General features: G+C 48.1%; 2 protein-coding genes across 8 annotated transcripts in view; one reads left to right on the forward strand and one right to left on the reverse strand.

The window, feature by feature from the left end:
* sbf1 (SET binding factor 1) overlaps nt 1-3844 on the forward strand; it is an 84107-nt gene extending 80263 nt beyond the window's left edge. For all 6 annotated transcript variants that reach the window (XM_072453307.1, XM_072453311.1, XM_072453308.1 and 3 more), the window contains 4 exons: nt 507-706; nt 921-1008; nt 2682-2813; nt 3736-3844. In XM_072453307.1, coding sequence (XP_072309408.1) covers nt 507-706; nt 921-1008; nt 2682-2813; nt 3736-3834 — 519 coding nt within the window. In that variant the 3' untranslated portion in view covers nt 3835-3844. The remainder of the gene's footprint in view (nt 1-506; nt 707-920; nt 1009-2681; nt 2814-3735) is intronic.
* A 7033-nt stretch (nt 3845-10877) lies between these two features.
* LOC140367015 (serine/threonine-protein phosphatase 6 regulatory subunit 2-like) overlaps nt 10878-20803 on the reverse strand; it is a 38621-nt gene continuing 28695 nt past the window's right edge. Inside the window, exons 18-23 of one of the 2 annotated variants that reach the window (XM_072453303.1) lie at nt 20645-20772; nt 19857-19972; nt 18023-18158; nt 15373-15591; nt 13920-14000; nt 10878-11393 (exon numbers count right to left, since the gene is read on the reverse strand). In XM_072453303.1, the coding sequence (XP_072309404.1) occupies nt 11342-11393; nt 13920-14000; nt 15373-15591; nt 18023-18158; nt 19857-19972; nt 20645-20772 (732 nt within the window). In that variant the 3' untranslated portion in view covers nt 10878-11341. The remainder of the gene's footprint in view (nt 11394-13919; nt 14001-15372; nt 15592-18022; nt 18159-19856; nt 19973-20644; nt 20773-20803) is intronic. The other variant, XM_072453304.1, reaches the window with a different exon arrangement.

The following is a 20803-nucleotide window of genomic DNA, read 5'->3' on the forward strand; positions in this document are numbered from 1 at the left end:
GGGGGAGAGGAGGAGAGGAGGTGGGAGAGGAGGAAGAGGGGGGAGAGGAGGAGAAGAGGGGGGAGAGGAGGAGAGGGGAGAGGAGAAGAGGGGGGAGAGGAGGAAGAGGAGGAGAAGAGGGGGGAGAGGAGGGGAGAGGAGGAGAAGAGGGGGGAGAGGAGGAGAAGAGGGGGGAGAGGAGGGGAGAGGAGGAGAAGAGGGGGGAGAGGAGGAGAAGAGGTGGGAGAGGAGGAGAGGAGGAGAAGAGGGGGGAGAGGAGAAGAAGAGGTGGGAGAGGAGGAAGAGGGGGGAGAGGAGGAGAAGAGGGGGGAGAGGAGGAGAGGGGAGAGGAGAAGAGGGGGGAGAGGAGGAAGAGGAGGAGAAGAGGGGGGAGAGGAGGGGAGAGGAGGAGAAGAGGGGGGAGAGGAGGAGAAGAGGGGGGAGAGGAGGGGAGAGGAGGAGAAGAGGGGGGAGAGGAGGAGAAGAGTTTTGGCCACGCCCTTGAGTGTGTCGTTGTCTGTTCTCAGCCGTCCTTCTCCAGCTCGCTCCTCATGTCGTCTAACCTGAGTCACCAGCGCCGCTCTCAGACCTCGTACCTGCAGGACAGTCCCTCGTCTCTGACCCTGGGACTGGACAGAGACGCTTCAGCCACGTCCACGCCGGCCCCTGGACGCCAGAGCACCAGCACCCTCTACAGCCAGTTCCAGAGCAGTGAGAGCGAGAACAGGTGACCGCCCTGACCTTAGGCAAAGGGTTACTGGACACGGGCTTTGTAACCCTTTGAAAACACTTTAAATCTCAAACTTACTTGTTTTGACAGTTAAAAAAAGCTGGTGGACAGTAGTGGTCAGTAGTGGTCAGTAGTGGTCAGTGAGAAAAGCGGTGACAGAAGTTTAAATCCAACTCTTTATTTGAAGTTCAAAGTGACGTTTGTTGTTCAGGAGCTTTGAAGGAATCCTGTACAAGAGAGGAGCTCTACTGAAGCCATGGAAACCACGATGGTTCGTCCTGGACAAGACGAAACACCAGGTGTGTGTGTGTGTAACGGCTCGTGTGTGTGTGTGTGTGTGTGTGTAACGGCTCGTGTGTGTGTGTGTGTAACGGCTCGTGTGTGTGTGTGTGTGTGTGTAACGGCTCGTGTGTGTGTGTGTGTAACGGCTCGTGTGTGTGTGTGTGTGTAACGGCTCGTGTGTGTGTGTGTGTGTAACGGCTCGTGTGTGTGTGTGTGTGTGTGTGTGTAACGGCTCGTGTGTGTGTGTGTGTGTGTAACGGCTCGTGTGTGTGTGTGTGTGTAACGGCTCGTGTGTGTGTGTGTGTGTAACGGCTCGTGTGTGTGTGTAACGGCTCGTGTGTGTGTGTGTGTGTAACGGCTCGTGTGTGTGTGTGTGTGTAACGGCTCGTGTGTGTGTGTGTGTGTGTGTAACGGCTCGTGTGTGTGTGTGTGTAACGGCTCGTGTGTGTGTGTAACGGCTCGTGTGTAACGGCTCGTGTGTGTGTGTAACGGCTCGTGTGTGTGTGTGTGTGTAACGGCTCGTGTGTGTGTGTGTGTGTGTGTAACGGCTCGTGTGTGTGTGTGTGTGTGTAACGGCTCGTGTGTGTGTGTAACGGCTCGTGTGTGTGTGTGTAACGGCTCGTGTGTGTGTGTGTGTGTAACGGCTCGTGTGTGTGTGTGTGTGTGTGTGTAACGGCTCGTGTGTGTGTGTGTGTGTGTGTAACGGCTCGTGTGTGTGTGTGTGTGTGTGTGTGTAACGGCTCGTGTGTGTGTGTAACGGCTCGTGTGTGTGTGTGTAACGGCTCGTGTGTGTGTGTGTGTGTGTGTGTAACGGCTCGTGTGTGTGTGTGTGTGTGTGTGTGTAACGGCTCGTGTGTGTGTGTGTAACGGCTCGTGTGTGTGTGTGTAACGGCTCGTGTGTGTGTGTAACGGCTCGTGTGTGTGTGTAACGGCTCGTGTGTGTGTGTGTGTGTAACGGCTCGTGTGTGTGTGTGTGTGTGTGTGTAACGGCTCGTGTGTGTGTGTGTGTGTAACGGCTCGTGTGTGTGTGTGTGTGTAACGGCTCGTGTGTGTGTGTGTGTGTGTGTAACGGCTCGTGTGTGTGTGTGTGTGTGTGTAACGGCTCGTGTGTGTGTGTGTGTGTAACGGCTCGTGTGTGTGTGTGTGTGTGTGTGTGTAACGGCTCGTGTGTGTGTGTGTGTGTAACGGCTCGTGTGTGTGTGTGTGTGTGTGTGTGTGTAACGGCTCGTGTGTGTGTGTGTGTGTAACGGCTCGTGTGTGTGTGTGTGTGTAACGGCTCGTGTGTGTGTGTGTAACGGCTCGTGTGTGTGTGTGTAACGGCTCGTGTGTGTGTGTGTGTGTGTGTGTGTGTAACGGCTCGTGTGTGTGTGTGTGTAACGGCTCGTGTGTGTGTGTGTGTGTAACGGCTCGTGTGTGTGTGTGTGTGTAACGGCTCGTGTGTGTGTGTGTGTGTGTGTGTAACGGCTCGTGTGTGTGTGTGTGTAACGGCTCGTGTGTGTGTGTGTGTGTAACGGCTCGTGTGTGTGTGTGTGTGTGTGTGTAACGGCTCGTGTGTGTGTGTGTGTAACGGCTCGTGTGTGTGTGTGTGTGTAACGGCTCGTGTGTGTGTGTGTGTGTAACGGCTCGTGTGTGTGTGTGTGTGTAACGGCTCGTGTGTGTGTGTGTGTAACGGCTCGTGTGTGTGTTTCAGCTGCGATACTACGACACGCGGCAGGACAAAGAGTGCAAAGGAATGATCGAGCTCGCCGAGGTGGAGACGGTGGTCCCGGCCACGCCCACAATGGGAGCGCCCAAGAACGTGGACGAGAAGGCCTTTTTCGACGTGAGTTCAAACACAAAACACAATTATATTTCAGATCTGACTCAACATTTGTGTAAAGTTTATAATTATACTTCCTGGTTAATACTCCTGGTGATGACTCAGTCCAGCAGCATCAAGACTGCTCTTCTTTATGACCCCTGACCCCTCCCCCTGACCCCTACTCTACTTTAGGAGAGGCTTTATGACCCCTCCCCCTGACCCCTGCATGTAGATGAACTCAGACTGGTGATGATCTCATGAACAGTTTTGACAGTTACAGGTGCAAAGTGCTTTGACTTGTTCCATTTCCGTTCGGCCCGGCGGCACTTCCTTTTCTGTGCCCTGACCCAATCATCACGTCTCCATGGCAACTTCTGCTTATTTTTAACCATTTTAGCCTTTATAGGGGCGATGGTGTCCAGAACATTCAAAACACTAGATGTAACAGAGTTCAACAAATCATTTACATTAGAACATGAGACATTTTCAAAGTTTATCATTTCCATAAACAGTGCACCTGTGTCCCCTCTGAACACTCTGCTGTGGGTGTGGCCACTCTGCTGTGGGTGTGGCCACTCTGCTGTGGTGGGGGCCTCTGCTGTGGGTGGGGCCACTCTGCTGTGGTGGGGGCCTCTCTGCTGTGGGTGGGGGCCTCTCTGCTGTGGGTGGGGGCCACTCACGTGCTGAGTAAGACTGAAGGTTTCAAGGACAGCATCAAGCTCTTTAGTGCTTCTGTCACTTATATTATCCACATGCACATTGAAATCACCTGTAATGACCAAACCATCAAAGTCTGTGCGACTGAAACATCTCAATAAAATCATCAGTAAAACTGGGCCATACGGTTCAGGGTGAGCCATACGGTTCAGGGTGGGCCCTCACAAACATACCTCCAGCTGTAGACCACATTATATGACTAAAAGTGTGTGTTGTTGTGTTGCAGCTGAAGACGACGCGGCGCGTGTACAACTTCTGTGCTCAGGACATTTGCCACGCGGCCCAGTGGACCGAGAACATCCAGAACTGTCTGTCGGACGCTTAGACACAGACGGGCCTCAAAGACGGGCCCCAGACACAGACGGGCCTCAAAGACGGGCCCCAGACACAGACGGGCCTCAGACACGGGCCCCAGACACAGACGGACTCTTCCACAGGAGCCGACGTCTGTGTTTTTACGAAAAGGACGAAAGGAAAAGTCTAGAAAAAGTAGTGTTTGTTTTGAAGCGTGCAGCAGTTTTGTCCAGATCCTCCGCCATTTTGAGACGACCGGCGAGACGAGGGAGGAATGACGGACCAACGCTGAGCAGAGGAAGAGGAAGAGGAGAGGAGGAAGAGGAAGGACCAAATGAGATGCTTCTGAACTGAAAGGAGACGACGCAGAGCCAGGACCAAGATCGAACGCTGTGATTGGTTTAAAAACGGGAAACGTGTTCGGTTTGGAGGAGAAACAGAAGCCAAACTTAAATAAAACTGGGTCTAAACCGGGTCTAAACAGGTCTAAACGGACCAAAGATGAGCTTCTGTCTCCTTCAAACCTTTAAACTTTAGTCTTAGTTCATCTGGAGCTCAACAGTCGCGTCACATTCATATTTTCAGACTTTCATTTGAATCTGAAATGTGCCAAAACACGAACGAACTGGAAGTGAAAAATCCCACGTTTGGAGCCTTTTTGTGGACAATATTATCCACATTTATGTCTTATTCCATCCTTTTGTCTCAGAAAACCAAAACATTTCAAACTGAAGACTTTAAATCTGGTTTTCACCTCAAACATTGGAAAAGGAGGTTCTCTCGTTATTGGATGTGTCACTGTTGAGCCTCAGAGTTCTGAACCAAAGACAGCGTTTTTACAGTTTTTAGAGTTTGAGACGAAGGAAACGACGAGACTGTGAAACGAGTTCAAACGAGCGTTTACAAAGAGCTTCACCACGACTCCAAGAGACGTCTGGAACTTTAACCAGTTTAGTTTAATGTGGCAGAAAAACAGGACTAAACCAGTGTCTAAATTAGGGCTAAACTGGGTCTAAACCAGGTCTAGGTTTGAGACACTTTAAAAACAGAACATAATCTATTTTAATCATGAAAACGTTGTGTCCGAGTTAAATCTGTTCCAAACTGAAGCTCAGAATAAACTCTGGTGTTTTTCTGCCACAAACTCTTGTTAAATCTCCAGCGTTTCACTTCGAGCCGCGAGGAACAGATGCATCATGGGAGACTTTTTTTCACCGTTGCCCTGTATTTTTCGTGACTAAAAACTGGACTTTAAACAAGCCACGCCTTCTCAAACCTCAAATTCATTTTGTTTTTTGACTCTGACGCCGGAACACTCGCGTTTGCAGAAAATCATCCATTTTTTAACGACAATTTGCACTTTTAGCTGCTAAAAAAAAATGATAAAATGTAAAACAGAAACTGTCGTCAGATTTCTATTTTTCATCAAATTTGCCACTTTTAGCTCCAGAAATCCACCAAAAAACTCAAACTGAACCATTTTAGAGACAAAAAACAAATCAATTTAAATTTAAAGGACAAATATCGTGTTCAGTCTTTATTTCCATCAGACTAAAGGTCCAGAATGTGATTTCGGCTGCAAACGTCTGGATTCCGGCTGTAGAAGGTGAAAGCGCTCGCTGTCCGTCGCCCGTGAACGTTGTACAATAGTTTTACTGCTGTTTTTGTTTCTCTTTTTTTCCACTTTTGTAATTTAGTTCGGTGTCATTAACTGTGTTGTACATATTTCCCCTCAGATTTGTATTGTAATAGTAGTAATTTATTTAACTGTTTCTCCCACAAACACCACTTTTATTTTTTTGGAAAGCGTAGTCATGCCATGTGCCATTTCTGTTTTATTTCTGTATTAATGTGACTAACCAGTTTTTAAAACCTGTAAATCCTTATTTTTTGTAAACGCGTTGGTCCTTACGTTTTGTAGCACATTTCTGAAAACGGCTCGTTTTTCCAAGTAGATTTTTCTAGTTTTTTTTATTTTATTTTCTCGTTCTCTGCAGTCCAGACATTTCCATCACAAGTTTCCGTTTACAATTTTATATATTTTTTGGGGGTCTTTTTTTTCTTCATTTACATGATTTTTCACGCGTCATAAATATATTTGGATTCTTTTAAGCGTCGATAACGAAGAAAACATTTTCCAAAAAAATGAAGCACTTTTTTTCCACTTTTGTTTGAAATATGATCTGAAACTAAAGTTGTGTTTGGACTTTTTACTGCAGCGTCGTCATTACATTAACAACATTTTTATTTTTGTTTTTTAGACTTTTCTGAGCCGGTTTCGGTCGATCGTGTCCACGTAGTTTTTAAGCCTCCAATAAAAACAAAGGGTTAAAACTGCAGCGGTTTCATGGCTTTTGTCACCACTTCATCATTTAGAGTTTAGAGTATATTAAAGCTGGAACTAAAGTTAGATTTATATTGAAGTTATTTAGGTCGGTGGTAGGAGTTCTGGGAGGAGTCTGTTAAAGGTGCCATAACATGCTTTTGGTCACGTTTGGTAGTCTATCCTAAGTGTATCATTGATAATAATAAGGGTTGTGCAACACCCTTAACATAATAGTTAAGAAATATCACCCAGACCTTGGACCCCCTCACCAACCCGGAAATGCAAACGGCTTGGTTTGATATTCGCCCCCACCCTTGTGAAGAGCCATCTGGCTCCCCCGCCCAACCCGTGACGTAGTCTCAGAGCGTGTGTGCCCCGCCCAACCTGTGACGTAGTCTCAGAGCGTGTGTGCCCCGCCCAACCTGTGACGTAGTCTCAGAGCGTGTGTGCCCCGCCCAACCTGTGACGTAGTCTCAGAGCGTGTGTGCCCCGCCCAACCCGTGACGTAGTCTCAGAGCGTGTGTGCCCCGCCCAACCTGTGACGTAGTCTCAGAGCGTGTGCGCCCCACAGCTGAGTGACAAATGATAGAACTTCAGATCAACACTACTTTGAGCCTAAATAAAACTGGTGATGACACGGTCTTGCCACCACCGCCCGTGAGTTTGTAGATTGGAGGAAAGGAGATAGTCTGTAATATAGCTAAAAACTGCGGGAATCAATCAAAAAAACACTCTGGACATTTATGAAGCACAAATAGCAATGTAAGAAGGTTAAAAGCTCTGAAAAGTCCATTTTGCATGTTATGGGACCTTTAAAGTTTGATGTGAACAAAATTGCTGACTCAGCATGTTTTCATTTCCAAAGGAAGATGACGGCCACAGGATAAGTCTGGGGGCGTGGCCACCATAATATTTTTTTTTTTACCTCACGAAAGGAATGCATGTCCCGAATTTCGTAGCTCTACGACAAGGTTGACGTCGGGGCGTCTCCTTTAGGCGCAATGAGTTTAGACGTTTAACGAAAAAATTCAGCAGTTTCTGAATTTTGGGCAAAGTTTGGTGAGTTTTTGAGCATGTGCAGGGGGTCAAATTAGAGCTCTAAGAGGACACGGAACAAGAAAAATAACTAGATAATGTGCAATGGCTGAAGCCATTGCGAGTGTCTACGTTCTTGCGTAAAAGTACAACATGTATGTACGTAGTACTGGAAGTACTAAAGATGAAAAGTCCAATTTAATTAACAAATTACAATAAGCCGCGCTCGCGCCGATGATGCTCTCGCCTTCCCGCATGTCCATGTTTTCTGCTGCGTTTTGCGTCACCAACGACGCTCAGTAATTCACAGTTGATGATTGCGTAGTTTGCGACTCAAATAGTTGTTTGTCCCGACAAATGTCAAGATGGTGCTGAACGCAGACCTGAGCAGGGAGAAAGGGAGAGAGCGCCTCAGTGACCTCTCCTCCCTGTACCTCCGTCACCTAGCAACAGAGACGCTAATGCTAACGCTTATTAGCATTAGCAATTTACTTTTGCAAATACTGAAAAAAGTACAACTTGTACAAATGACAAAAGCAACAGCCCCTAAGACGGTGAAAGTGTCGAGGAGGCGAAACGCCTCAATCAGGGAAATCCTGTCGGCTTCATGTTTCCACTAGAACAACATCGCTCCCCATAAACCTCCATGTGATCGGATACAAGCATGAGCCATGAGCCATGAGCCATGAGCCATGAGCCATGACCCATGACCCATGACCCATGAGCCATGAGCCATGACCCATGAGCCATGACCCATGACCCATGAGCCATGAGCCATGACCCATGAGCCATGACCCATGACCCATGAGCCATGACCCATGACCCATGACCCATGAGCCATGACCCATGAGCCATGACCCATGAGCCATGAGCCATGACCCATGAGCCATGAGCCATGACCCGACTGTATGTGGGGGGGTCATGCACGCTGTATGTGGGGGGGTCATGCACGCTGTATGTGGGGGGGGTCATGCACGCTGTATGTGGGGGGGGTCATGCACGCTGTATGTGGGGGGGTCATGCACGCTGTATGTGGGGGGGTCATGCACGCTGTATGTGGGGGGGGTCATGCACGCTGTATGTGGGGGGGTCATGCACGCTGTATGTGGGGGGGTCATGCACGCTGTATGTGGGGGGGTCATGCACGCTGTATGTGGGGGGGGTCATGCACGCTGTATGTGGGGGGGTCATGCACGCTGTATGTGGGGGGGGTCATGCACGCTGTATGTGGGGGGGTCATGCACGCTGTATGTGGGGGGGTCATGCACGCTGTATGTGGGGGGGGTCATGCACGCTGTATGTGGGGGGGTCATGCACGCTGTATGTGGGGGGGGGTCATGCACGCTGTATGTGGGGGGGGTCATGCACGCTGTATGTGGGGGGGTCATGCACGCTGTATGTGGGGGGGGTCATGCACGCTGTATGTGGGGGGGTCATGCACGCTGTATGTGGGGGGGTCATGCACGCTGTATGTGGGGGGGTCATGCACGCTGTATGTGGGGGGGTCATGCACGCTGTATGTGGGGGGGGGTCATGCACGCTGTATGTGGAGGGGTCATGCACGCTGTATGTGGGGGGGGTCATGCACGCTGTATGTGGGGGGGGTCATGCACGCTGTATGTGGGGGGGTCATGCACGCTGTATGTGGGGGGGGGTCATGCACGCTGTATGTGGGGGGGGTCATGCACGCTGTATGTGGGGGGGTCATGCACGCTGTATGTGGGGGGGTCATGCACGCTGTATGTGGGGGGGGTCATGCACGCTGTATGTGGGGGGGGTCATGCACGCTGTATGTGGGGGGGTCATGCACGCTGTATGTGGGGGGGGTCATGCACGCTGTATGTGGGGGGGTCATGCACGCTGTATGTGGGGGGGGTCATGCACGCTGTATGTGGGGGGGGTCATGCACGCTGTATGTGGGGGGGGTCATGCACGCTGTATGTGGGGGGGTCATGCACGCTGTATGTGGGGGGGTCATGCACGCTGTATGTGGGGGGGGTCATGCACGCTGTATGTGGGGGGGTCATGCACGCTGTATGTGGAGGGGTCATGCACGCTGTATGTGGGGGGGTCATGCACGCTGTATGTGGGGGGGTCATGCACGCTGTATGTGGGGGGGTCCTAAAATGAGGCACAGAATCTTTTTTTCAAACACAAAACACAAAGTCCGTTCTTTGGTATTAATGTGGTCGAACCAGACACTTTTTAATTTGCAATTTTTTTTAAAACAATGATCACAACCTGATCGCTTTGATTCGTTAAAACTCTGTCGTTCAGAAAGAAAAATAAAACACACTTCCTGTAAAATCATTCCACTTCCTGCCGTGTCTTTTCAAAACAAAGCGTTTTCAAAATAAAGGAACAGGAGAAGATGAAGATGCGTCTGTCGCTGATGAAGACGACAAACGTGTTTGTTCTGAACGCGCTTCATCGGCGTGAAGCGGCAGAACTTTTCTGGAGGAGGCGAACGGTCCGAGTCTACGGAAACGCCATGACGATGAGGCCGACTTCGCCCGCACGAAAGAAACGCGACTCGTGCAAATAAGAACAAACTTCCCGACGGAAGAGGAGCGACGAGATCACGACGAGCGAGCGGTTTGTCGACTTGATCTCAGAAGTCACAAAGAAAAACGTTTGATCTGTCGGCGTTTTGAGCGAAACTTGAGAAACTGAGCCATAACGCTCAACGATGACCTCACACTGACCTCACACTGACCTCACACTGACCTCACACTGACCTCACACTGACCTCACACTGACCTCACACTGACCTCACGATGACCTCACGATGACCTTGGGTCAGCTGGATCGCTCGGGTGGTTTTTCATACAAACGTTGGCGTTATCGTAGAAAAAGAGTTCATTGGGGCCCTGCTGGACGCAGGAGGCATTACACCCACACTGACGTTATTGCAACAAAACAGCAAAAAAGTCTGAATAATTTGTGATTTTTAATACTTTTAAAAATATATTCATCGTTTTGACTTTTCTCAGGTTAAAAACATAAATAAGAGTCGACTTCTAAAGAACGGTCAGTGCTTGTGAGTGAATGTCCCGCAGTGTGGCATTAAACCCATCTCCATGGAGACACGTGGGTGAACGGCAACACGGCGCGTTACAGGTCACATCTGTGGAGAGGAGAGTCCGTTTTTTAGCCGTTTTCAAGCGATAAAAACACCTGAGAGTTTAAAGCCGCTCTGGAACATTCTAAAAACAAAGAACGTTTGAACCTGTGACGCGACGCGGAACGTTCCGGACGAAGCGTCGACGAGCGGAAACCGACCGTTACTTTAGCGCTGGAGACTTTTCTGACCAAATAAAGACTGAAATGTGGAGAACGACGTCCTTTAGATTGAGAATATTGTTTTGGACATTTTGATTGGATGACGTCGCCGTCTCGTCCGGACAAACGTTACGAACACGACTCGCCCTCCGCCAGAAAAGTGACACGGCGTCTTTAAAGTGGGCGTGGCCAGCGCCAGGGGAAAACACATGACGTTTCATCTTTTCTTTTAAATAAAATGGCTGATCGTGGTTATTGCACATGGAGCAGTTTTAATACTAGTTTTGTGTCATTTCCCCCCCTCGCGATAAAAACAGGCCACGCCCCTTTCAGCACTTGAGTTTCAAAGTAAAACCAGCATGGATAAATAAAAGACGGGCGTGACTTGTGCTGGAGGTTATGAAGTGCATTCATGGTTCTAAACTGTGCTGTTTCATCTGTAAAACTCTTTATTACATTTAGTTTTCTCTTTTCTTTTCTCTTTTTTGTCGTTTTTTTTTTGGACGATAAAAAAATAGTAAATGTTTCGCCGCCGTCTTCGATTCGGTCGCTTTTGCTACATCGAAAAAACGCACCAAAGTTTTTTAAAATGTGCAACGTCTCGAGAGGAAAAAAAGAAGAAGAAAAGGCTGTGGGGAAAACAAAAAAAACATCGAGGTTCGACTCCCGAAAACGCCCGAAAACGCCGTCCGCCGCTTCGCCTCGTTTAGATTTTTTTGTATTTTTCAGAGTAAAATGTCCGGGCGGGGCGGAGCCGGCGGGGGCGGAGCCGGCAGGATCCGGTTTCGAGCCAATTTGTTGCTGATTTTTGTTTTCGCAGAGTCGTCGTTCTGAAGGAGGTCAAGGAGCAGCCGGAGGTTTAGGTTTTTTTGGACGTTTGTGGATTTTTTTGGGATCAAACCGGACCATTGACGGAGACTTCCACAGGCGCCGCTGCGGGATCCTCTCTGAAGCACAAAGAGAAAAGAAAACTGCATTTACGTCGAAACAAAAACAAAAAAACATCTAAATATGTATATGTAAGAAAAACAAGGCGAAAAGAGGGGGAAAGATCATGAACGTTCACGCAGTCGAGGGATAAAAACAAGCCTGAGTTTTATTTGACTTGACTGAACTGTGGCGTCGAGCGGCTTTTAAATAAAGTTCATTTAAAGTGTGACCTCATCATCTTTTAAAGGACAAACATTGTGCTTTATTTGTGTCGTTTTCAGCCTTTAAACGCGCTCTGGAGGAACTAAGTCAATGATTTAGAACTAAAACAATTCTCAAATCAACATCTGCATCGCTGCGATTTGCAACAGCACTAACTGGGTTTTGGCGCCATCCACTGGCTGCAGGGGGATCACACAGGTCACTAATAAACTGGTCAGTTCTGTTCGGATCGTGATTAAACGGGACAAATGTTCAGAACGAGATGAGATGAAAACCGGTCACAGGCAGAATATGACATCACAGATTGAGGAGATTCACACCGGAGTGTTTCTGAGGCTCGGAGGGGAGAGGACTTCATCAAACCGTGCTCCAGCCGAGGTTGTGACGAGGAGGTAACGAGGTTATGTCACGATTATTGTGCGATTAAACATCCAGATTTAACGATTATTCATGATTTTTGAGACCAAAAAGTGAAACGTTCAATTCTCTCGCGCTCCGACGTGTTCCCGTTCCTCAAGTTTGTGCCCGATTTTACCAAATTAAACTTCCTGAAAGGCAAACTAAAGTTAAATGTGAAGAACTTTTTTAATCTGGCCGTTTTTGTCACATTTACCATATTTTCCGGACAAGTCGCACCTTTTTTCATAGTTTTGGTCGGGGTGCGACTTATACTCCAGAGCGACTTATATGTGATATTTTCACCCTGACAACCACTAGAGGGCGCTCTAGGCTCTAAGCGACGCAGAAGAAGAATCTGCACTTCCTCTTCCTCTGGAGTTTGTGGAGTTGTTTAGAAGTGACACAGAGGAAGAAGAATTCAATGGATTTAGTGATTTGGGGTAAAACTGATGATGTTAGCATGTTCTTTATGCTATAGTTATCTGAATAACTGTTCATGTTACGTTAACATACCAGACACTTACCACAGTTCTGTCTGTGCCTCATGTAGCTGAAGGTGTTAGCGTTAGCATACGTCATGTAGCTGAAGGTGTTAGCATGTTAGCATACGTCATGTAGCTGAAGGTGTTAGCATGTTAGCATACGTCATGTAGCTGAAGGTGTTAGCGTTAGCATATGTCATGTAGCTGAAGGTGTTAGCATGTTAGCATACGTACACCTATTCACCATGTTCTCTCATCTGTTATTATTTTAAATTGAATTTAAAGATTAAATGTCTGTTCTTGGTCTTGGGTTTTATAAACGTATAAAAGTTTCTCCAAAAATGTGACTTATATATGTATTTTCTTCTCTGATATGCATTTTTGGCGACTTATATATATGATAAGTCTATTTCAGGCTGTAGCTTGAACTAAACGGGTCTTCATTTTGCTTCTAAAATTGTCACGATTATTCTCTTTTTGGTTCTTACGATCATATTGTGACCTGAATAATCACAATTGTGGATTAAACGGATCATCTTGGCGTCTCTGCGTGCGACTGACCCCAGGGACGACTTCCAGAGGTCTGAATATCTCCTGTTTGAACGTGACGCCGCCGCTTTAAGAGTGCGACGGCAACGCTCCAACGTCAGGCACGCGCTCCGCCTTTTGAGAAGCGCTCCGGGTACTCACTTCCTGTCGCTCCGAGTCTCTGGTTTGTACTCACTTCCTGTCGCTCCGAGTCTCTGGTTTGTACTCACTTCCTGTCGCTCCGAGTCTCTGGTTTGTACTCACTTTTCCTGTTGCTCCGAGTCTCTGGTTTTTACTCACTTCCTGTCGCTCAGAGTCTCTGGTTTGTACTCACTTCCTGTCGCTCCGAGTCTCTGGTTTGTACTCACTTCCTGTCGCGCCGAGTCTCTGGTTTGTACTCACTTCCTGTCGCTCCGAGTCTCTGGTTTGTACTCACTTTCTGTCGCTCCGAGTCTCTGGTTTGTACTCACTTCCTGTCGCTCCGAGTCTCTGGTTTGTACTCACTTCCTGTCGCTCCGAGTCTCTGGTTTTTACTCACTTCCTGTCGCTCCGAGTCTCTGGTTTGTACTCACTTCCTGTCGCTCCGAGTCTCTGGTTTGTACTCACTTCCTGTCGCTCCGAGTCTCTGGTTTTTACTCACTTCCTGTCGCTCCGAGTCTCTGGTTTTTACTCACTTCCTGTCGCTCCGAGTCTCTGGTTTGTACTCACTTCCTGTCGCTCCGAGTCTCTGGTTTGTACTCACTTCCTGTCGCTCCCAGTCTCTGGTTTTTACTCACTTCCTGTCGCTCCGAGTCTCTGGTTTGTACTCACTTCCTGTCGCTCCGAGTCTCTGGTTTGTACTCACTTCCTGTCGCTCAGAGTCTCTGGTTTTTACTCACTTCCTGTCGCTCAGGGTCTCTGGTTTGTACTCACTTCCTGTCGCTCCGAGTCTCTGGTTTGTCCGGCGTCTCTTCAGATAAAGAGAGTTTCTCCAGCGACTCTGAAATCTCCTCACTGCAACAGAGACAACGACACTCACGTCAGATCCAGATCCTTTCCTCCTTTAACCCTGAGAAAGTGACGCACTGCAGCTTTATCATGTCACGTTTCATCCAAATGGCTCATATTTGCACATATTTGGGAGGAATACGTGAACAAACAACAAACTTGCTTCATTTTGTTGACACATTAGACACAAAAACATTTAGAGTTTTTATATTTTATTAATATTTGCGTAAAAAAGATGGCATGAAAATTCAAACGTCAAGTTAAAACTTAAACGTTGTTGTGTCGCTGCCACTTTAAAGCGGCTGCACCTGAAACTCCTTTAAACTCTTAACAGCACCACGCCCGCTTTGCTCCAGGGTAAAGCTAACACGCATTAGCATGCTAACACTTCCTGCTTCTCGGAGGATAACGCGCTTTATATTTAAAACACTGGAGTTTCATTCGTCCTGGAGCGAAACACATTTGACTTTATAACGTGTGAATGTCGTTTCAAACAGTGAGAATCAGGGCGTGTCACTTTGGTGATAGAGCTCCACCTGCAGGACTCTTGTGAAAATACATCCTCAGAGAACACATGATTCTTCATCATAATAAGACTAGAATCATTTAAAAACATAAATAAAGAGCCAGGGTTTCTCAGGAGAGTTATCTCCAGGACCATGTCACGGCTGATTTTCCACCAGGGGGCGACAAACGCCCCGAAAACACACATTTAACACACGTTTGACACATGTTCGACACACATTCAACACACATTTAAGACACACATTTAACACACACGTTCGACACATGTTCGACACACATTCAACACAAATTCAACACACATTAAACACACGTTCGACACACACGTTCGACACATGTTCGACACACATTCAACACAAATTCAACACACATTAAACACACGTTTGACACACACGTTCGACACATGTTCGACACACATTCAACACAAATTCAACACACATTAAACACACGTTCGACACACACGTTCGACACATGTTCGACACACATTCAACACAAATTCAACACACATTAAACACACGTTCGACACACACGTTCGACACATGTTCGACACACATTCAACACAAATTCAACACACATTTAACACACACGTTCGACACATGTTCGACACACATTCAACACAAATTCAACACACATTAAACACACATTTAACACACACGTTCGACACACATTAAACACACATTTAACACACACGTTCAAAACACATTAAACACACATTTACCACACGTTCGACACACATTTAAGACACACATCAACACACATTCAAGAGACTCAATAAGGTGTAAATGTGACTTAGTTCTGCTTTAAGTGTAACATTCAGACGTGTCCAGACGCAGAGTGGACCGTCGCTTGACCCGACCTGCTCTGCCGCGTGCCGTGCTGTGTCGTGCCGTCCTGTGGCGGGGCGCTCTCCTCGGACTGCGACCCGCCCGTGGAGCTCTGTTCTGGGGCGGCGGCGGCGGCGGCGGCGGCGGGCGCTGAGGGCCCCTGGTCCTGGGCGGTTCCGGAAGAAGGCTGCTCTGGTTTGGCTTCGGTCTGAGCGTGGACCGGAGAACTGCACCGCGGCTCGCCGTCCACGCTGGACACACGGAGGGAGGGGTTTAGTCGTCATGGAAACCTTCATTCAGTTTGACCTAATCCTTTCAGCTCAGGTTTACATTTGAAAAAGCATGTATGAAGGAGTCATCTAAAGCGCCCCCTACAGGTCACCACTCATTCAACTAAAGTGCAGGTAAGATTTAATATATTTTCATTTTTGCAAACAATTATAAAAATGTTATCACAGAATAGCACATTTTTTAGGTTTATAATTTCACTTCCTGTATGAGTGTCCCTGGTGTGATGTCACTTCCTGTATGACTGTCCCTGGTGCGATGTCACTTCCTGTATGAGTGTCCCTGGTGTTATGTCACTTCCTGTATGACTGTCCCTGGTGTGATGTCACTTCCTGTATGAGTGTCCCTGGTGTTATGTCACTTCCTGTATGAGTGTCTCTGGTGTGATGTCACTTCCTGTATGAGTGTCCCTGGTGTTATGTCACTTCCTGTATGAGTGTCTCTGGTGTGATGTCACTTCCTGTATGAGTGTCCCTGGTGTTATGTCACTTCCTGTATGAGTGTCTCTGGTGTGATGTCACTTCCTGTATGAGTGACCCTGGTGTGACGTCACTTCCTGTATGAGTGTCCCTGGTGTGATGTCACTTCCTGTATGAGCGTCCCTGGTGTGATGTCACTTCCTGTATGAGTGTCCCTGGTGTAATGTCACTTCCTGTATGAGCGTCCCTGGTGGCATGTCACTTCCTGTATGAGCGTCCCTGGTGTGATGTCACTTCCTGTATGAGCGTCCCTGGTGTAATTTCACTTCCTGTATGAGCGTCCCTGGTGTGATGTCACTTCCTATATGAGCGTCCCTGGTGTGATGTCACTTCCTGTATGAGCGTCCCTGGTGTGATGTCACTTCCTGTATCATTTATATGTACGACAGGTATAAACACACCAAATAAAGTCAGAATTAGAAACTTTAATGTAACTTTTAGAAATCGACCGCCAAATGATTCTGTCTCTTGTGAACTTAAGACTTTGAATAAACGTTTTAACAAAGTAAAATATGAGACTAAAGGTTTCTAGAAAGAGAATATTTACATACATTGTGTATTAAAGGCGGTATGGACGATTTTTCGGCGATTTGAGAACGCAGGCGGAAGTGCACGTCACTCCCCCGTGCGGACTGATACAACACACACGTGTGTTTGTTTATTAGCGCGACGGAGCGCATCACATCGCTCGTCTCCCGTAGATTTCTGTCCACTTCTGCGTCAGCTCGAACTGTCTTTCTCCGTCTTCATTTTGCCCCGTACACTGAGGGAACTATATTATGATAGATAATGGGTGGGTCCAGCTCGCCTCCGACGGTCCCTCTTCTGCCTGAAGAGTGGGTCCAGCTCGACTCAGACGGTCCCTCATCTGCCTGAAGAGTGGGTCCAGCTCGACTCAGACGGTCCCTCTTCTGCCTGAAGAGTGGGTCCAGCTCCAGTCTCCTTGTGTCCGTCTGTCCGTCTGTGAGAGTCGGATCTCTCCGTCACTGGAACTCCTCCAGGTTTCTACGCTTTTTTCCCAAAGAGGTTTTTTTTGTAGTTTTTCCTGGCCGAGAAGGAGAGTCTAAGGACAGAGGACCCTGGGACATCGTCCCTCGCCACCACAGACATTGTCTGACTTCATCGCCACCACAGACATTGTTGATTCATTTCTCCCTGTGGCCCTCAGAGGCAACTGTTGTTGTGATTTTGGGCCTTACAAAAATAAATTGATTTGATTTGATTTGATTTAGATCCATGCGCTTAGGCACGCGGAAACGTGACGAACCTGACGCGGCTGCAGGTGAGCGGTAGGTGCGTTTTATGATTGATACGTGGCAGGACAAATGATTTATCCACGCCACGAGGAAATATGATAAAACATGTGCTGAAAAAAATCGTCCATACCACCTTTAATGATGAAAATCTGATTGAATAATGCCACTGTCTGTTATAAAAGCTCTTTTTGTCTGTGTTTTAGAGTATTTTACCTTTATGGCTCCTGAAAAACTTGACCAGACAAGAAACATTTTAATATTTGCTTTATCCCGCAGCTCGTGCTCAAACCTGCACCGCGGGAAACGGACTGGAACCAAGAGAGTTCTGACTTTACCGTATGGTCAGAATCACGTAGAGACACGTGAGCACGTAACGGTCAGAGAGTGGAGCGTACCCGGAGAGAGGCTGAGCACGTAACGGTCAGAGAGTGGAGCGTACCCGGAGAGAGGCTGAGCACGTAACGGTCAGAGAGTGGAGCGTACCCGGAGAGAGGCTGAGCACGTAACGGTCAGAGAGTGGAGCGTACCCGGAGAGAGGCTGAGCACGTAACGGTCAGAGAGTGGAGCGTACCCGGACAGAGGCTGAGCACGTAACGGTCAGAGAGTGGAGCGTACCCGGACAGAGGCTGAGCACGTAACGGTCAGAGAGTGGAGCGTACCCGGAGAGAGGCTGGAACTCTGTGAAGTTGGCCCAGCCCGAGTCGTGGCTCTTGTTCCCAGACGAGTCCCACTCCACCGGGCTCTGAGCGGCCGCCGGACCCCCGGAGTCTCCGAACGTGGCGGTCCAGCCGGGCCCTGGGGGGAGAGAGAGAGAGCGGGGTCAGAGCGGAGTCAGAGCGGGGTCAGAGTGGGGTCAGAGCGGAGTCAGAGCGGAGTCAGAGCGGAGTCAGAGCGGGGTCAGAGCGGGGTCAGAGCGGGGTCAGAGCGGAGTCAGAGCGGAGTCAGAGCGGGGTCAGAGCGGGGTCAGAGCGGGGTCAGAGCGGAGTCAGAGCGGGGTCAGAGCGGGGTCAGAGCGGAGTCAGAGCGGAGTCAGAGCGGAGTCAGAGCGGGGTCAGAGCGGGGTCAGAGCGGGGTCAGAGCGGAGTCAGAGCGGAGTCAGAGCGGGGTCAGAGCGGGGTCAGAGCGGGGTCAGAGCGGAGTCAGAGCGGGGTCAGAGCGGGGTCAGAGCGGAGTCAGAGCGGGGTCAGAGCGGGGTCAGAGCGGGGTCAGAGCGGGGTCAGAGCGGAGTCAGAGCGGGCTGCGGCGGGTGAACGAAGGAAACTAACACTTTACTGACAACGTGTTTGTTTGGTAACCATGGCGACAGCACAAGTCTGAGTCTGGCCATGTTTCGGAGCGTGTCCTCGTCTGTACTTCTCCGGGTGAAGCAGTTAAACTCAAAATGTAGAGGCTAAAACTAGGCGCCGATATATCTGCATCGATATTCATGTAATATCGGTTCCAAAAGCACCAATATATCTGCATCGATATTCATGTAATATCGGTTCCAAAAGCACGATATATCTGCATCGATATTCATGAAATATCGGTTCCAAAAGCACCGATATATCTGCATTGATATTCATGCAATATCGGTTCCAAAAGCACCAATATATCTGCATCGATATTCATGTAATATCGGTTCCAAAAGCACTGATATATCTGCATCGATATTCATGTAATATCGGTTCCAAAAGCACCGATATATCTGCATCGATATTCATGCAATATCGGTTCCAAAAGCACCGATATCAGTCCGTCATGTTACGTCTCGCTAATGAAAGCGTTGGCAGCTCCTGGACAGAACAGACTTTAATCCAGTCTTTATTCTGAGTCAAATAAACCTGAAATGGCTCTAAAAAAGCTCTAGAAATGTTTTAGACAGAATTTTTCAATAAGTAAGTCTGTTTGCCGTAACCCGACCGAGTCGGTAAAAAACTAGCCGACTGGAAAAAAAAATAAAAATCTGCATTTTGTCAAAATTATGCCAAAAAATGTTCTCTTATATCTCGCCAACTCACCCAACGTTTTTTTTAAAAGCGCAGAATAATTTTTTATCACTGGAACTCGCTAGAAATATTTCAAAGCCGAAAATGTCGCGAAAACCATCGAGAAATGAAACTTAACACAAACGGAGAACGTCTCATTGACTGTTGAAGCCCCTGGTGGTCACTGCAGGTCACTGCAGGTCACTGGCAGAATCCAAAAATGTAAAAAGTAAAAAAAATAAAATAAAAAGAATTTACCGACCGACCAATTTGAAAAATGTTGGGTCGGGTTAAAGCAAACATAAAATTTATTTGGGGCAGCCATGTATGCTTTTTTGACTAGTTTTTCTCCTCAACGATCAGTTTAGACTCATTTACTCAGATAACTTGAGTGTGAGAGGTTTAAAAGGAGGAGAGCAGACTGAACGTGATCAGACACAGACTGATCACGATGATGCGACTGGAGAGATTCACTTTAGTCTGAGAAATAACAAGAATAAAAGGGCTGATTTTAATGGTATATTACCGTCTTTACCCGTCTCTGCGGCCTCGTTCTCCTCGTCAGACTCGGATCCTTCTGCGTCTCGTCCGTTTTCCAAACTGCTCCTGGATCCTCCCTCTGACGACTGCGACGCCCCAAACCTGCCAGAGATTCACACGTGAACGTCAGTCACTGAATCACACACAAAGAGAAAGACACAACTCTCCACATAAATGTTTCAGGCTTTAGTTTTTTTGTCCACAGTCCGGTGCCCAGTGCCCGATGCCCAGTGCCCGATGCCCAGTGCCCGATGCCCAGTGCCCGATGCCCAGTGCCCGATGCCCAGTGCTCACCTGGAGGACAGGACTGAGCACAGCGGCAGCCACCGTTTTATTGAGATTTGATCATCCCAAATGCTGGTTTTATTTTTCGTATTTATTTATTTAGTTTTTTAATTATCTAATATATTAATATTTTTTTTGTATAAAATCAATTTAATAAACAAAATGCATTCCTAGAGACTCCGCTTTACTTTCAAAACAATCTGCTACAAAATCTAGCTTCTGGGGATCCTCCACATCAGAGGGTGTAGTACTGCGCGTGAGGGCAGGGGGCGCTGTAGTACTCCACATCAGAGGGTGTAGTACTGCGCGTGAGGGCAGGGGGCGCTGTAGTACTCCACATCAGAGGGTGTAGTACTGCGCGTGAGGGCAGGGGGCGCTGTAGTACTCCACATCAGAGGGTGTAGTACTGCGCGTGAGGGCAGGGGGCGCTGTAGTACTCCACATCAGAGGGTGTAGTACTGCGCGTGAGGGCAAGGGGAGCTGTAGTACCGTGTCCTGGATTTGGCTTGTGTTGCATAGTTGATCTCCTTCTCCTCCCAGATGTCCTCCTCCTCGTCTGCGTCGTCGAACTGTCGGATCCTCTCTTTGCAGGCGGCTTCGAAGGCGGCGGCGTTGGCCTAAAGCGGGGTCAAAGGTCAAAAGTCAGCC

The sequence above is a fragment of the Eucyclogobius newberryi genome, unplaced genomic scaffold (genome assembly GCF_026437365.1).
Source record: "Eucyclogobius newberryi isolate DKJ021-1_F unplaced genomic scaffold, fEucNew1.0.hap1 SCAF_2, whole genome shotgun sequence".
NCBI classification, from domain to species: Eukaryota; Metazoa; Chordata; class Actinopteri; order Gobiiformes; family Gobiidae; genus Eucyclogobius; species Eucyclogobius newberryi.